Source organism: Oncorhynchus mykiss, chromosome 30, assembly GCF_013265735.2.
Source record: "Oncorhynchus mykiss isolate Arlee chromosome 30, USDA_OmykA_1.1, whole genome shotgun sequence".
Lineage (NCBI taxonomy): Eukaryota > Metazoa > Chordata > Actinopteri > Salmoniformes > Salmonidae > Oncorhynchus > Oncorhynchus mykiss.
This window is the reverse complement of record NC_050570.1, coordinates 14,151,275-14,169,271: the sequence shown is the minus strand read 5'-3', so window position 1 is coordinate 14,169,271 and position 17,997 is coordinate 14,151,275. Positions and strand designations below refer to the sequence as shown.

Genomic DNA, 17,997 nt, shown 5'->3' with positions numbered 1-17,997 from the left:
AAACTCAGACAAATCAGAGATGATAGTTCTAGGTCCCAATAAAAAAAAAAAATTATGTTGGATCTGACCATTAATCTTGATGGTTGTACAGTCATCTCAAATAAAATGTAAAATGAATATGCTTGTAAAAGTAAAAAGTTATTATATTACTGTGTGAGGGGGGGGAGGGGGCAGGAGATAGACCAGATAGTGTAAGAGAATGGGACATGTTTCCTGCCATTGTAGGATGGAGGTTGTTTACTTCCCTTGGTAATGTAACAGCCAAATTGGCAAGAATCTGCTGTGGAGCTATCACTACATAGAACATGATGATCAAAAGGGCTCTTAATCTGAGGGACCCAAAAACTACCCTTTTTACAGTTCCAATGCAGATGTTTTCATCCCAATATCAAATCATTCCTGGCTAACAATTAAGTACCTTACTTACCTTACTGTGATTGTGTTAATTTTTGGACTATTTTCATTGAAAAAAGTGCTCTCTTACCAAAGAGCCATTTCTCAAACAAGAATTTTGCTAGGACTGCCTGGGAGTGGTCTGAGTGGGGAAGGGGAAACTGAGAGTTTGCTGGTTTTGAAGGTTTGGAACTCTCATTCCTATTGGTGTATTAACTAATTTATCACATGGTGAATTCACCATGGAAGGCCAAAGCTCCATCCCATCAAAACAGGCAGAAACAGAGCTTACACTAAAAGGGCATCATCATTTCACAATTCATAGTATTATTCCAACCTCAGAGTGGAAATAGAAGTACATAAAACACTGAGGTTTTTAACTGCACTGGGCCTTGAAGATAACGCAAAAGTCTTAGCGGACTAATTTGAGGATCATATGTTACATCTTATCTAAGATTATGATATCGATAGTTTATTCCCTTCTCACTCTCTTAGCAATTGAAGCATGCAGGATGGAATTGAGACAGAAACATGTGTATCACACCATCATAGCGAGGTAAGTTTCAGATATGATACTGTATAGTGTATCCCTCTGTCTCCAGGAGAGAACACTGTTTCCAGTGTATCTGTGACCTGCATGTTATCAATCAATCAGAGATCACTCACTGTTTTGCCTTCTTTAGCAACCTACTTTCCCCTCTGCTGGAGGTGTAGATGAATCAAACACCACACAGAGGTACAACAGCCTTTGTTGATGAAGAAATGTACACACTTCACAGCCCGTCAGCTGCATTGATCTTTATTCAAACTTTCTCACAGAGTATTTGTTACGTTCCCCAATTTCTGTGTTGTGGGTTTGTGTATATGTATGTGTGTATTTCAGGAAATGGCTTCCTGGATTCCCCCAAGCAGCTGATTGGTCGGCCCCATTGCAGATAGGAGCTCTGATCCCGCCCTCTCGTTAGGGGATACAGCTGTCGGCAATTACAAACTCCTTCTGAAGCTGGATAAAAGCCAGTGTTCCTTTGTTAGGAGAGAGAGCTTCTTGGATATCCTGTGTTGGTTGTTGAGCAGAGGCAGTTTAGTTGAAAGTATTTTGTAGCTGCTACTTCTGAGGTATGTGTGTGCCAATAGGACTTAGTGTTTGTGATTATTGAAATAGTTAACTTTAAGTTTGTATTATTCTGTTTCATTTGTTCCCAGGGGGGGGGAGTGGGAGGAACATTGGGAGTGCTTAGGCAAGAGGCGTGTGGGAATACATATACCCGTAGTATGTACTCTGTCTGCACAGGAGGTAAGACCTGGGCAGACCACCCCCTGTATTTAGGTTAGTGTGCCAGGTGGTAATGGGTGGGTAGGCAGGTAGGTAGGAGAGGGGACTCTAACTTTTACTTTTTTTGGTTTGGTTCTGTCCAGCCACTTTTCCCCACATTACCATGTTAAGGAAATACATTCCCAGGAAATGGTCATATTCTCTGCCTCTGTCATCCTTACCCTCGCATACCTTTTCACTCCACAGGGAGTTGAGTGTAGCAGGGTGTTGCGTTCCCTCCAAGAGGTGTGTGCGTAACAGTATTGTATATAATTATTGTTATAAAAGTTAATATCATTCACACTCACAGAAACCTAATATCAGAGCCAATATGATTTCAAAATAATGGTAGTTGGTGTACTGAATGAACACTGTTTTTCTACTGTACCACTTGGAGTGTGTACAGTACACTTCTTTCTCAATACATTACTTTTCAGTCTTACACTGTATTTCCAAATTCATCGCTACATGTCTACCTGTACATAGCCCACCTATAATTTAGCCCAAACAACTACCCCTTTCCCAACTGTATTTTATTTATTTATTTTGCTCCTTTGCACCCCATTATTTTTATTTCTACTTTGCACATTCTTCCATTGCAAAACTACCATTCCAGTGTTTTACTTGCTATATTGTATTTACTTTGCCACCATGGCCTTTTTTGCCTTTACCTCCCTTCTCACCTCATTTGCTCACATTGTATATAGACTTGTTTATACTTTATTGACTGTATGTTTGTTTTACTCCATGTGTAACTCTGTGTCGTATCTGTCGAACTGCTTTGCTTTATCTTGGTCAGGTCGCAGTTGTAAATGAGAACTTGTTCTCAACTAGCCTACCTGGTTAAATAAAATAGGGCACTACTTTTACTTACTTTTGGGCCCTGTAGGCTCTGGTAAAAAGCAGTGCACTATATAGGGAATGGGGTGCCATTTCAGACACATCACAGTGGTCTTCTTACCAGTAGTGGCTCCTTTGCTACTTATTTCAAAAAGAGACAGAGGCATTACAATGTAAAGTTTTTATTTTGTATAGCATATTTTCCTTATATTTTCTGCGATATGTATTGTCTTTACAATGTGTGCAAGCAAGGGGAAATGGATATAAAGTCACATTACACAACTTTGCATAAATTATTCATATAGATATCTTCAACATGGGTGTTCTATACAAATATATACATTGGAAAACCTATACTTTATTTTACCTACACTTTATTTTACATCAGTATTTTCTTTTGATACACAATGAAATCATTGAAAAAAATAAGTTTGTATTGTCAGTCACATCCTATAGAATACATAGGTATGTATGTACAGCAAAATGTGTAGCCTGGTGATATATATATTTTTTTAGTATGCGTGCTATTTCCAAAACACAGCACATATGATTTCCCCAGGCAGGAAGTCAGGAAGTGTTTGTGTGAGTTTATTCCCCACGTAGCCCTGCTGTAGAATGTGTATTTTTTCAAATGTTGCTATGCTGTGGAGGCTGTGTATACACAGTATATACAGTGCATTTGGAAAGTATTCAGACCCCTTGACTTTTTCCATAATTTATTACCTTACAGCCTTATTTTAAATTCAATTAAATGTTTTTTTTCCCCCCTCATCAATCTACACACAATACCCCATAATGACAAAGCAAAAACAGGTTTGTAGAAATTTTTGTAAATGGATAAAACATTAAAAAAATGTCACATTAACATAAGTATTCAGACCCTTTACTCAGTACTTTGTTGAAGCACCTCTGGCACTACAGCCTCAAGTCTTCTTGGGTATGACGCCACAAGCTTGGCCCACCTGTATTTGAGGAGTTTCTCCCATTCTTCTCTGCAGATCCTCTCAGCTCTGTCAGGTTGGATGGGGAGCATTGCTGCACAGCTATTTTCAAGTCTCTCCAGAGATTTTGCTGGGCCACTCAAGGACATTCAGAGACTTGTCTTGAAGCCACTCCTGCGTTGTCTTGGCTGTGTGCTTAGGGTCATTGTCCTGTTGGAAGGTGAACCTTCGCCCCAGTCTGAGGTCCTGAGCACTCTGGAGCAGGTTTTCATCAAGGATCTCTCTGTACTTTGCTCCCTTCATCTTTCCCTTGATCCTGACTAGTCTCCCAGTCCCTGCCGCTGAAAAATATCCCCACAACATGATGCTTCCACCACCATGCTTCACCATAGGGATGGTACCAGGTTTCATCCAGACAATTCAGGCCAAAGATTTCAATCTTTGTTTCATCAGACCAGAGAATCTTGTTGATTGGTGGAGTGCTTCAGAGATTGTTGTCCTTCTGGAAGGTTCTCCCATCTCCACAGAGGAACTCTGGAGCTCTGTCAGAGTGACCATCTGGTTCTGGGTCACCTCCATGACCAAGGCCCTTCTCCCCCGATTGCTCAGTTTGGCCGGGTGGCCAGCTCTAGAAAGAGGCTTGGTGGTTCCAAACTTATTTAATTTAAGAATGATGGAGGCCACTGTGTCCTTTGGGATCTGTGTCTCGAGATCTATGCCTCAACACAATCCTGTCTCAGAGCTCCATGGACAATTCCTTCTACCTCATTGGCTTGGTTTTTACTCTGACATGCGTTGTAAACTGTGGGACCTTATATAGACAAGTGTGTACCTTTCCAAATGATGTCCAATCAATTGAATTTACCACAGGTGGACTCCAAGTTGTAGAAACATCTAAAGGATGATCAATGGAAACAGGATGCACCTGAGCTCATTTTTGAGTCTCATAGCAAAGCAATACTTATGTAAATAAGGTATTTCTGTTTTTTATTCTATATAACTGTTTTTGCTTTGTCATTATGGGGTATTGATGAGGAAAATATTTAATTTAATACATTTTTGGAATAAAGCTGTAACGTAACAAAATGTTACACTCTCAGCGGTGGGAGAGAGCAGCAGGCTGAGGGTCCGCCTCTCAACATCCCGCCATTCTCCCTTTCCTTTACTGACACAGTGTTGCTGAAACTTTATTTCTGCCTCATGCACAAATTAATGTTGTTACTCCTATGAACAAAGAAAGGGAACTATTCTTCAATATTAAAAAAGACCCAAGCCACTAACAATAACAACAATGCAAGCCTATAGATACACTTTCCTTCTCATTCATTATTGCTTCAGTGCTTGTTGTAGCGCTGGGTGGAAATAGGAAGAAAGCGCATTTTATGTCTTATAAAACTGTTGAATACAAAGTGTTTACAGTGCTGAGTAAGAACTTAAACATGAACTCAATCATAAAAACAGCAGTTCTTTGCTGTATTCATTGACAGTCTCTCTCTAGTCATAGTTTTAAATGTTTCAAAATCTCACAGTATCAATTTTGCTGTAGCTATGTTACTGTAGCTATGACACTGCAGACATGATAAACATCAGATTGGCCAGTAGTAGGTTTGTATTTGCTCTTGATTTGCTCTCTGTGCACACTGGGAAGGCAGAGTTTTTACCTTCAGACACATGAAATGGTTCAAAATGGCAACAGTTTGCGCAGGGTAGCTGAATCGGGTGCACCTACTGCCAACAGCCCGAAATGCAAAAAAAATAACCCAAAAAAGGAACATCGTTGTTTTTTAGAGGAATGTTCATAGCCTTGGAGATCGATCAGTTGATTGCGATTGATCCGTTGGTGACCACTGCTCTAGAAAGTTAGGTTAAGTTCAATCTCGCGCTCCTCTCCGTGGACTGATATTTCTCCACAGTTTAGAGGGAACATTGCCTGGGGCAGGGGTGCAAATTTCACTGCGGACGGACAGGGAGACATGCCCCCCCCCTCCACATTCTGAAATTGCATTTTTGTCCCCCCCCCAGTTGTATAATTGGAATGTGATACAAAATGAGGGTCGTGTGCTTTAGGACCATGCGGACGCCTCCGATCAGTCGGGTAGGCTATTTTGAGTGTTTATCCAACTGAATTAAATAAACAAAATCCCTTCCCCCACACACACACACTTCTAAAAACAAAGTTGCGCCCCTGGCCTGGTGTGTCTGTGTAGAAATCCAACAGGCAGGCAGACATCTCTGTTGCTTTGTAAACCATCCAGGCCATATTTGTTTTTTAATTCACACTGAGAGAGTGGCTCACTGGGGAAATATGGCCAACACAGACGGCAATCTGTGATCTAATCCAGGGTCCTTAGTCACTGAGATCTGTCCTCATCTGAATTAGTCTAGGCTTTGCTGTAGAAATTCCTAGACCAGAAAATCATTAGTGCATTGGAAAGAGGACCCTGGGAGTGTGGAATGTTTTAGAAATTATTATTATTTTTATTTTTTTACTCAACTGATATAGCTGTTGGTATTTAGATAGTTCAGATGATCAGTTTCTTTTCTACTTTACATTTTCAAATTCAGATCTGATGTATTTCACCCATTATAAACTGTCTTAGACTCCAGAGAATCAGGTTTGGAACCTGTTGAAACACTGGCCTGTAGACTATATGGCACATAAAATATAATCTTCAATTTATAACATGTTTTACCAGAGGAAATAGTTTATCAATTTGTGATTTTGATTTATCACTCTGACTTCTCAAGACTTCATTCTTGAGATGTTTTTCTGACAGACAATCCAGACAATATATCCCAAAACAACTGTGTAATGCTCATCTATTTTAGGGACACATCAATCAATCAGTGTCAGTATCCCACCCGTTTTAAAGTGGTACCTTGAAAGTCTTAGAATTGTCAAGTCAATAAGAGTCAATCAATAAATAACCACTAGCTTGTGTTTGTGCGTTTAACACGTTGTGTTAGGTCTCTGTTTAACTAGATTGAATGGAGAACTAGGGGGAGTTGTCACTGTCTTTCCAAGTGCCTGAACTGCACGTTGGGCTTCGGTTGGTCATTTTAGTCAATACCGTATTTCTCCGGAGACTGCTGTCCGAGTCCTCTTTCTTGAACTTGTAGCGTAATTTATTACAGCACGGGAAACAGAGAGTAAAGTCGTGCAGAAGATGCCCGCTGAAGATCATGTATATCCACGGATTACAGCAGCTGTTTAGACTCGCGAGGAGCGCGGACAGTGTGACAGCGGTGTTCTCAGATTCTGGAAGGAAACGGAAAAAAGGAAATTACCAAAAATAACTAATTTGTCCAACAGCTGTGGTATAAATCAACGGTGCCGTGAAATCACAATCACTAAACACAATCGCTTACATGCTGATCTATATTTAAACACCTGACATCTCCATATAGTGCACGTTATGGTACAGGATTAAAACGATTTTGCCTATGATGTCAGGACACCATACATGTTATGCCTAATTAGCTACATTTCCACTTAAACGATGTTATTATTATTTAGAGTATTCTGTGTTTAAATTTCGTAACGGAATTGTGCAGTGTGCCTGGTGCTCAAAAAAAGGATTATGCACAATTATATCAACACGATCTCACACTCAATTTGTGCAAATATGTACAACAAGTATTTCAGCAGATTTCGTAAATTTTTGTGTGGCCTAATTCGTGTGAAAACACACATTTGTTTGCGACTTCATATATAGGAAAATACATTTTCGGGGGGCAAACATCGGAACAATCTTTTGAAAGTTATTGGAGCAATGCATTTTGGTCAATGGTGTTCTACACTGCATTTTTGCTTCCCACATTTGTTTATTTATATAAAAAAACGTGTTAACAACAAAATATTTGTAATCAACCAGGTTGTCACCGAAATACTTATAATAGTATAGTATACTTATTTTTTTATTAATGCCAATGCTGTTTTCTATGCTCGTTTTCGCAACAATAATTTGGGGATACTGGTGCCATGTCAGATTATATGATGGTTGACAGATTAGAGTAAAAATCTTTATTTGTTTTATTGTTTTTAGTATTGATGAAGGTATTTGATTGGGGAATGGGGATACATTTTCAAGATGGGAAATTAATTCACCAATAAATGTGGGGAAAGAGAAGACCTGGGGAAAAAAAATCTGTTTGTTTTAAATTCCCCTGGTGCAACTGCATGGTATTTGCCACTATAATAAATCTGGACTATGATCAATTAAAACATATCAATGCAGTTAAACAGGTTAATGTAAAATAATGAATTATGTTGGCTTACACTTATGACACTTCCAAGGGCGTTTCATGATGATTATTACGGTCGTGTCAATCATGTTATATACTTAGGCTATTTTAACAGGGCATATGCCAGCATTATAGGCCTACTGCCTCTGCCCAAAGGAATACTAAGCTTTCATGGCAATGGCCATTAGAGCTCACTTTGCCACATTTGAGCCCGGTTAGACTCCCTGTTGCAGCTTTCACTTTCTTCCACTGTATTGGTGGAAGTGTTGGGATCATGTCCAGATAATGTCTAGTTAGTGATCGAGTGGTGGGAAGCATTCTGTTTTTCAACATTGTGTTGGGTGTAATTACATTGATATATCTAGAGAACAATGGATGAGCAACAATGGGCATGACAGATGGAAGTAGTCACTACAGGTGTGATCAAGCGTTACCATTGAAATAATCCTGATGGGTATCAGTCTGGTGTTTTCTGTAAAGACTTTAGTGATCACTGTTTTACAGCCTGTGTTCGTAATGGCTGCTCAGTGAAACTGAGTCATTAGTTTTGACTTGTCATAGATGCTTGCTTAAAAACTTCCTTCATGACCTGGCCTCTGTAAATTGGTACAGAATCAGCTTGATTCCCTCTGTCAAAGACACTTGGACCTTCTTTTTTAATATTTTCAGTGATATTGTTATCAAACACGCCCCCATAAAGAAAGTTAGAATTCTTGCAGAGTTACTCCACCTCAAGAATTACATTTGGCGAAAGGCTCGGCACACCCATACTCAGGCTGACTGGCTCTCATTCAGGCAAATTAGAAGTAAGTGCAATTAGAAGTAAGTTAGTTACTTTAAGGAGCAGTTCTCTCTCTGTAGGTCTAACCCCAAGAAGTTCTGGAAAACGGTTAAAGACCTGGTGAATAAACCCTCCTTTCAGTTACCCATGTCCCTTAAAGTTGATGATGTGGTTGTTACTGACAAGAAGCACATGGCTGAGCTCTTTAATCACCACTTATTAAGTCAGGATTCCTATTTGACTCAGCCATGCCCCCTTGCCCATCCAACATTTCCTTATCTCCCACCCCTTCTAATGCGACTAGCCCCGATGCTCCTCCCTCTTTTCCCCCTGCCCACTACAAAGTTTCTCCCTGCAGGTGGTCACTGAGTCTGAGGTGCTAAAGGAGGTCCTTAAAACTTGACCCCCAAAAAACATCTTGAGGCTTGATCCTAGGCCCCACGCTCTTCTCAATTTACATCAACAACATAGCTCAGGCAGGAGGAAGCTCTCTCATCCATTTATATGCAGATGATACAGTCTTATACTTAACTGGCCACTCCCCGGATTTTGTTTTAAACGCTCTACAACAAAGTTTTCTTAAATGTCTAACAAGCTTTCTCTGCCGTTAACCTTGTTCTGAACAGCTCCAAAACAAAAGGTAATGTGGTTTGGTAAGAAGAACGCCCCTCTCCCAACAGGTGTGATTACTACCTCTGAGGGGTTGGAGCTTGAGGTAGTCACCTCATACAAGTACTTGGGATTATGGCTAGATGGTACACTGTCCTTCTCTCAGCATATATCAAAGCTGCAGGCTGAAGTTAAATCTAGACGTGGTTTCCTCTATCATAATTGCTCCTCTTTCACCCCAGCTGCCAAACTAACCCTGATTCAGATGGCCATCCTACCAATGCTAGATTAAGGAGATGTAATTTATAGATCGGCAGGTAAGGGTGCTCTCGATTGGCTAGATGTTCTTTACCATTGGCCATCAGATTTGCCACCAATGCTCCTTATAGGACACATCACTGCACTCTATGCTCTTCCATAACCTGGTCATCTCTGTATACCAGTCGCAAGACCCACGGGTTGATGCTTATTTCTAAAAACCCTCTTAGGCCTCACTCCCCCCTATATGAGATATCTACTGCAGCCCTCATCATCCAGATACAACACCTGTTCTGCCAGTCACATTCTGTTAAAGGTCCCCAAAGCACACACATCACTGGGTCGGTCGTCTTTTCAGTTTGCTGCAGCTAGCGACTGGAAAGAGTTGCAACAAACACTCAAACTGGACAGTTTTATCTCAATCTCTTCATTCAAAGACTCAATCATGGACGCTCTTACTTACAGTTGTGGCTCCTTTGCGTGATGTATTGTTGTCTCTACCTTCTTGCCCTTTGTGCAGTTGTCTGTGCCCAATAATGTTTATACCCTGTGCTGCTGCCATGTTGTGTTGCTACCATGTTGTTGTCATGTTGTGTTGCAACCATGCTGTGTCATGTGTTGCTACCTTGCTATGTTGTTGTCTTAGGTCTCTCTTCATGTAGTGTTGTGTTGTCTCTCTTGCCATGATGTGTGTTTTGTCCTATATTTCTATTTAATTTATTTTTATTTTTAATTCCAGACCCCGTACCCGCAAGAGGTCTTTTGCCTTTTCGTAGGCCGTCATTGTAAATAAGAATGTGTTTTTAACTGTCTTGCCTAGTTAAATAAAGGTTAAATAAAAAATATTTAAAAAATGACAAACAAACTGTTTAAAGTGTTATTACAACCATGGTATTATTTTGTTACTGAAGCTTATATATCTAAAAACCTGACAATGATCCACACCATATGCGTAGACAAATAATGTGTGTTATGCAGCAAAACACAGCTAGCCTTTTTTTTTGGGATGCAAACCAGTTGAATCACTGTTGATCTATCCTGTTCTGATCTAATGAGATGGATGCAGAATTCTCTACGGGCTAGAATCAAAGCCTTTCCCAGTCATGAAGAACGAAGCTAGGCCTCTCTTGGTTCTAATTGGCGAAGACTGAAGTCAAGTTAGGGGTTATATGTCAGACTCTCCTATACCACTTTGCCCAACATGTTATGCCCCAGAGGTTGTAAATGAACTATTTCTAAGGTGATATAACTTGTATCATTATTATAGGGGTGTGAAACCCATAGCTGAATGGCTTCAGACTGAGCATTTCTCACTGGAAATTGCTGCTGACATTAAACATAGCTTAGGGTTTGGGTATTTCATTCAGGTCAGACTCTCTTATACCAATTTTCCTAACATCTTATACTCCATAGGTTGTACATAAACCCTTTTAAAGCTGATATATATTGAATCATTATTATAGGGCTGTGAAACCCATAGCCGAATAGCTTCAGACTGAGCATTTCTCACCGTTTATTTACAGATAGCAATTTCCATTTTTTATTTTTCCATTATTTTACCAGGTAAGTTGACTGAGAACACGTTCTCATTTACAGCAACGACCTGGGGAATAGTTACAGGGGAGAGGGGGGGATGAATGAGCCAATGGGGATCCCCAACTGGGGATTCTTAGGTGATTATTAGGTCATTATTTACAGTAGTGTGTTGATTAATTATTGCTTTCTAATTGGAAATAAAGAACATGTAGGAAAATGTCAAATATACCAACAGCTAAATCAAGCAGAGATTTACGATAATTTAACCATGTTAATCATTACTGAAACATGCAAACTACAAACATGTAACCAGTTAAAGATAATGAATATGACAAGTAGATACAAATATTTTATTAAAAAAAATTCATACAAATTTCAAGAGTTGGCTATAACATGAGTATAAACAAAGTGAGTGTGTATGTAAGTGTTTGTGTGTGTGTGCATTATGGTGTGTATTATAGTTTCCCATCATACAAATGTATCCCCATTCCCCAATCAAATACCCCCATCTATCCCACAAAAAAAACATGTTTTTTTCTCCAATAAAATTGGACATAGCCTTGTTGAAAATGCATTATGAAAGAAATTGTGTAATGTACACGAAAAAGTGGAGCCCTGTATTAAATTATGAGGAAAATGTAATGTAGAGTCCACGAACTTGTGTAGGCCTACTGTTGTCTATACGAAAAAGAGCGTTTGTGACTACAAGTGCACCAGTACCCCAAAGTATTAAGCGAAACTAAGCATAGAAAACAGTATTAGCATTCATTTAAAAAACAACGTAGTGCTACTAATATATTACAATTACTTTGGTGACAACCTGGTTGATAAAAAATATTGGGTTGTTAAAACATTTGTTTTTATATAAATAAATGTGAGACGCAAAACAAGGCAGTGTAGAACACCACTGCCCATCATGCATTGCGCTAATAACGTTCAAAAGATTGTTCCGAAGTTTGCCCCCATAAAATGTATTTTCCTATGAATGAAGTCGCACAACAATATATGTATTTTCACGCGAATTAAGCCAACCAAAAACTCACAAAAACGCATGATTACGCACGATTTTGTAAATATTTGCACGAATTGAGTATGATATTTTTTTTACCATGATACATAGTGTAACGATCCTGGGTTTATAAGCGCGGAAATCGACTTTGCTGCACGAGCATGCTTTTGCGGCACAGACGATAGCGCGCCGGACTTCGGGCTAGAAGGTCGAGGGTGCGAGTCCTGCTTCCTGCTGTTTCATTACATCGGTGTCAGAAGTGATCGGACCTTGCATACACGAGAGTGCGTGTGCTTGACCGGTGAGCGCGTTCCTGTAAAACGTAGAGCCGCAAACTAGCGCGAGGACTCGCTCTCTGAAAGGAGGGAGTTTTGTAACGCCCCTGCCGCGGAAATCGACCGTGCCGCACGAGCATGCTTATGTGGCACAGTCGATAGTGCGCCGGACCTTGGGCTCGAAGAATGAGGGTTCGAGACCTGCTTCTTGTTGTTTCATTACAATATGGATACATTTCTATTCTGCTTCAACAGTATACATATTCCACGTATGTGGATATTCATCACAGTTACTTAGTAAAAACAATATTTTGGGGGGCACAGAATGGATATACATCACCAAACACTTTGCGTAATCCCCTACTGTGGCTTTAACATTAGTTTATTAGTAGAGGGAGATAAACATAATTGAGTGAAGATAGCTCATGTTATTAATTGTATATCAAGGTTCACCTTTTGATTTGTGTGCGCAATACAGAGAAGTCACTTACCGTCCCATGCGAAATTCTCATCCCACACCGACCACATCTGCACGATGAAAAAAGGTGACCAGCATATTATGTAAACCAGGACAATCACAAAAGTCATTTTGACAGTTCTCAACTTCGCTCTGGATATAGTAGTAACGTTGCTAACAGAGTTAATTCCGATCAGACCGTTTTTAGACGCAACACCCGCGTGTGTGTTTCTGGTTTTATACTTTATGTTCTTCCATATGCTGTGGCAGATGAACCCGTAGCATATCATCAGAATGAACACTGGGATTACGAATATACTGACGGTTATCCAAGTGATGTACGCCTTTACGCCCCACGGTTCTATGAAGTGGCCCCAACAGTCGTAGATAACCGAACCGTTCTTGATCTCACTCAGAGAGAAGATAAAGTACTGCGGCATGCTGAGGACCAGACTACACATCCAGGTGCTGATGATCATAATATAGGACCGCTGGGTGGGCTGCTGAAGGGTCTTCAGAGGGTGGCAGATGGCGATGTAACGGTCCACGGTCATCATCACCATCATGTAGGTGGAGGCGAACATGCCCATCACCTGGAGGTGCTTCACTATCCTGCACAGGACATCTGGCCCGTAGAAGCGAAAGGTGATCTTCCAGCAGAGCTGCGGCAGGACCTGGAAGAAAGCGACCACCAGGTCAGCTATGCTGAGGTGCCGGATGAAGAGGTGCATTCTCGACTTCTTTTTCTTAGTGTTGAACATGGCCAGCAAGACACTGACGTTCCCAATCACAGCCACCACAAAGGTGATGCTGAGGACCGCTATCTCTATTTTGGCGACCTCTTCGTTTCTTCCAAAAGGATCGCTCCCGTTCGGGAGGACGGTGCTATTGCCAAGGTTCCCCATGATCGGATCATTCGTAGGACTGAAAACCAGAGACTGGTTGACTCCGTTGAAGAGGAGCCCATGGACGGGAGTGTGCATTGCACAAACCCTCTGTGCGCGCTTTGGCCCTAGTTACAGTTCTAGAGGGGCAGAGTTGTGTGAATCTCCGTATGCCAAATATGGAGCTACCTGACTCTAAAGGGAAAGGACTCTTCTTGGTTTCTGAGCTGCTGGGCCTTTTAAGCGCGAATCAAATTTCGGCCACCACGCCTTGTGCTGTTGTAGCCATACCCACTTGTGTATCCAATGGCATGCAGCCAGTCATGTTGCGCAAAGCTGGACACAACCCCCCCACATCACCAAACCGCATGCCCTCCTCCTCTTAACATAATAGTTTGAAGTCCATCTTTGAAAATGTATGTTTTGTGTATGTGTGACAAAACATTAGCGCATTGGAACTGTAATTACACAAACAAATCATGTAAATGCTGTATGTTAAATCAATTCGAAATGTAAAATATTCGGTAATGTAAAATATTCGGTTGCTAATATACAGTTTAAATTAACATATACAATTGTTTAAAACCTCTTACAGGAATCCCGTTCCATATAATACGGTGAACAATTGCGGAATGCTTGATGCATTCCATTTAAAATGTAACTAGGCAACTCTTATTTACAACGACGGCCTACCGGGGAACAGTCTCCTTGTTCAGGGGAGGAACGAGAGATTTTTACATTGTCTGCTCGGAGATTCGATCCAGCAACCTTTCTGTTACTAGCCCAACGCGCTAACCACGATGCTACCTGCCGCCCCTTAGACTATTATGAACACCTCTGACTGGAATCAAGTCCTAGATTTGTATTTAGTTTATTATAATTATTTCTATACAGCCTACACTTTTTCGTTCTGAACTCAACGATTTGAAATGAAGCACCAACGCAGTTTACACCTCTGACATCGCCAACACTTCAGCTATGGGTTACACTTGATCTGATTGAATCTAGGCCTAAATAATTGAGATACACAATTTTGCAATTTGAATACAGAATGAAATCAAGAAAATCGCCTCAAACAAAATGAAAATAATACCATTATAAACTCTTTATTTTCCATCAAGGCTACTGAGAGGCTGGCTGAATTTTTTTATTTTTATAAACCAACCCTTAAAAACAACTATTTACAAAAAAGAACAATATACTGTGTATGCAATAGTATGCATATCCATATGTAGGCCTATTTGGTTAGATGTGGAACATCAGTTAGAAATGGAATATACACTCCAAAAGCCTTTCTCTTGGTGCTGTTAACAGATAGACATTAGTTGAAATGGAAGCTGGAATGTTGGCTTTGATGCAGCTTGTGCACAGCTCAGTTCACCTTAGCTGTGGCAGCTTTATAATCAAGACACTGATGAACTGTTTCAACTTTGATGTTAAAATCGGTGCTCTTGAAATGCTGTTATATTGGCTATGTTTACACTTTGATGTAAAAATCGGTGCTCTTGAAATTTGTTGATGTAACCTGTGTACATACTTCTTTAGATTAATATCTAAATGCATAGTGTGCCAGAGAAATCAACTTCAAAGACCAAATAAGGTTCTCAACTGTACAAAACAAAAGAGAGGCATAATATTTCAGGGTCAGATATTTCATAATAAGTCTGATCCACAGTGAATGGTGCTGTAAAGTCCAATGCTCCTCTGCTGTATAAAGCTCACTGACAGGGCTTGCCTTTCTGCCACATCACAGACAAGGTCCAAACACACCAGTTATCTCACAGTATCAGATATGTGAGAATGAAATGATCAGACAGAAATCACATTTTTCCAAAATACACTGTATATACAAAAGTATGTGAACACCCCTTCAAATTAGTAGATTTGCCTACTTCAGCCACACCCGTTGCTGAAAATCGAGCACACAGCCATGCAATCTCCATAGACAAACATTGGCAGTAGAATGCCTTAGTGAAGGGTTCAGTGACTTTCAACGTGGCACCGTCATAGGATGCCACCTTTCCAACAAGTCAGTTTGTCAAATTTCTGCCCTGCTAGAGCTTCCCCGGTCAACTGTGAGTGCTGTTATTGTAAAGTGGAAACGTTTAGGAGTAACAACGGAGGTTTCCATGGCCGAGCAGCCTCACACAAGCCTAAGATCACCATGCGCAATGCCAAGCGTCAACTGGAGGGGTGTAAAGCTCGCCACCATTGGACTTTGTAGTGTGGAAATGTGTTCTCTGTAGTGAATAATCGTGCTTCACCATCTAGTGGAAAGCCTTCCCAGAAGAGTGGAGGCTGTTATAGCAGCAAAAGGGTGACCAACTCCATATTAATGCCCATGATTTTGGAATGAGATGTTCTAAGAGCAGGTGTCCATGCACTTTTGATCATGTAGTGTATATTCTCCCCTCCCAGTCTGGGTGAAGAGGAAGAAAGAAGGAATACAAATTTAAGAAAAATGTTGTGTTAGAGATTAGATTCCTGTCATTCTGCATGCCATGTTCTGCAGATCTCTCCTCCCTGTGATGAAGACATGACGGAGTGTTCCTCACACTGCAATAATCATCATCCGTCCCTATCACTACAACAGGGTCCAGCTAATGTATTGTTTAACCATGTTTGTCTTCTTTTCCCTTCTCTGTCACTCTCTCATTTCTCTCTCTGCTGCCCCCATTGAACATTCCCGTATTCTCACAACAGCGCAATCTTTTGCACTCACTCTACCTCCCTCTGTGCCACCCCCTTCCTCCCTCTCCTGTGGCCTTGTTTGGTCAGGGAGTCTCGTCATTGTGCGGTTGGTTAGAGCTCCTCTTTGTCCAACAATTATAACGACGCCAGTGTGGTTTTGAAGTGACCCCTGAAAACGTTCATCACAATAACTATAGATCCCTCCAAAAAGGCGATTACAAAAACTGCTGTGGTCATTCAACTGTCAAAACCATTTGGTCATGGTGATGATACTAGCCATGTGCCTCTATTGGCATCCTACCACACGACACTGTAGTTTTACCAATGTCTCAGTTGAAAGGACTCTGGCTGTGGTCAGTGATGTAAGCTGATTCTCCAGTTCACACAGGAACCTCGTCTGAATTGCGTCTCAGTTAAATTGGCTTACTGGAATCCTCAAGTGTTCCCACTAATCCTCTGTCATAGTGCACTAATATTCTCATGCATCAGAACCACTGAGAGGACCAGCCCTGATGCCACGGGGTTGCAGACCACAGTCTCATAGACATACAACATCTCTGTACCACAAACTCCCAGTGGGAGTTCCTCTTGTTGTGGTCTCCCTGCTAAACGGTCTGTGTTGTCCTCCCAGACCATTCAGGATAACTCTGGTTCGCTGTGTTCTGTTTGCTGCCTGAGGCTTGGCCAGCGGATGGGTTAGTAAGTTAAGCCACTGTCTGCTGTAGCTGTAACCCTCCCCTGCCTGGACAATCCTCCCATACCTGGGCTAACCTCCCCTGTCTGGGCCGCCCTCCCCTGCCCGGCCCTCCCCTGCCTGGGCTAACCTCCCCTGCCTGGGCTGCCCTCCCCTGCCCGGCCCTCCCCTGTCTGGGCTAACCTCCCCTGCCTGGGCTGCCCTCCCCTGCCCGGCCCTCCCCTGTCTGGTCTAACCTCCCCTGCCTGGGATAACCGCCCCTGCCTGGGCTGCCTTCTCCTGCCTGGGCTGCCATTTCCTGCCTGGGCTGCCCTCTCCTGCTTTGGCTGCCCTCTCCTGCTTGGGCTGCCCTCTCCTGCTTGGGCTGCCCTCTCCTGCTTGGGCTGTTTCTGGGGGTTCATAGGGGAGAGGCTGATCTGTTATTATGCCTCGGGCTCTCTGTGTTTGATTAGCAATGGAACCTGTTGTGTCTGGCTGTCTGCTCAACATCCTCCATCCAGACCGTGTGTCCCTCCCTCTCTCATTCCGAAGAACAGAGAACCGAGAGAACTGAGAGAATGTGTATTATGTCTACAGCCTGAACGGACATTCTAAATCACCTTAATGACAGCAGGCATCGCTCCTTGGCTTAGAGTTCATTAGGGCTCTGCTTATACTTGCAACGTTGTGGATTCTTTGTCGACCTCCTTTCTTAGCAATCATACCTTGTATGGAATACTCATGTATAATAGAATATTCCTAAAAATGAGTCTATTGTTTTTTGTTCTTTTATTTATGTCACTAATGTGATTAATGCCATAACAGTTTCAAATTGGCTTTGAATGATGAAAAATATAATCCATCTTTTTGCTTTACTAAGAATGGCTAATTTTCTATTTATATGCAGAAAGCGCCAGGAAATACTGGGCAGGATGAAAAGGTTTTTAGTCAATGTCAAAACTCGCCTATTCAAACTTCTCCATTTCAGGATTTCATAAAATAAAGGGTCACACAAGGATCAGTCTCACCATGTCTCGGTTACCAAGTATAACACTCACAAGGCAAACATGTTATTTACAGTAAACAGTCTTCT

At 41.4% G+C, this 17,997-nt stretch overlaps 1 protein-coding gene across 1 annotated transcript; it reads right to left on the bottom strand.

The window, feature by feature from the left end:
- Window positions 1–4,452: 4,452 nt before the first annotated feature.
- On the bottom strand, window positions 4,453–13,763 carry LOC110521386 (arg8-vasotocin receptor). Its single transcript, XM_021598916.2, has 2 exons — window positions 12,691–13,763; window positions 4,453–6,745 (listed from the first exon to the last, which is right to left on the bottom strand). Exons 1-2 carry the CDS (start codon window positions 13,637–13,639, stop codon window positions 6,483–6,485), a joined length of 1,212 nt encoding a protein of 403 aa, XP_021454591.2. The 5' UTR covers window positions 13,640–13,763; the 3' UTR covers window positions 4,453–6,482.
- Window positions 13,764–17,997: the final 4,234 nt, after the last annotated feature.

Excerpts from the sequence above, each read along its gene's own strand:
- LOC110521386 (XM_021598916.2), bottom strand. The coding sequence starts at position 13,639 with ATGCACACTCCCGTCCATGGGCTCCTCTTCAACGGAGTCAACCAGTCT. Across the intron at positions 6,746-12,690 it reads TGAGAATTTCGCATGGGACG|AATCTGAGAACACCGCTGTC; the intron begins GTAAGTGACTTC and ends GTTTCCTTCCAG.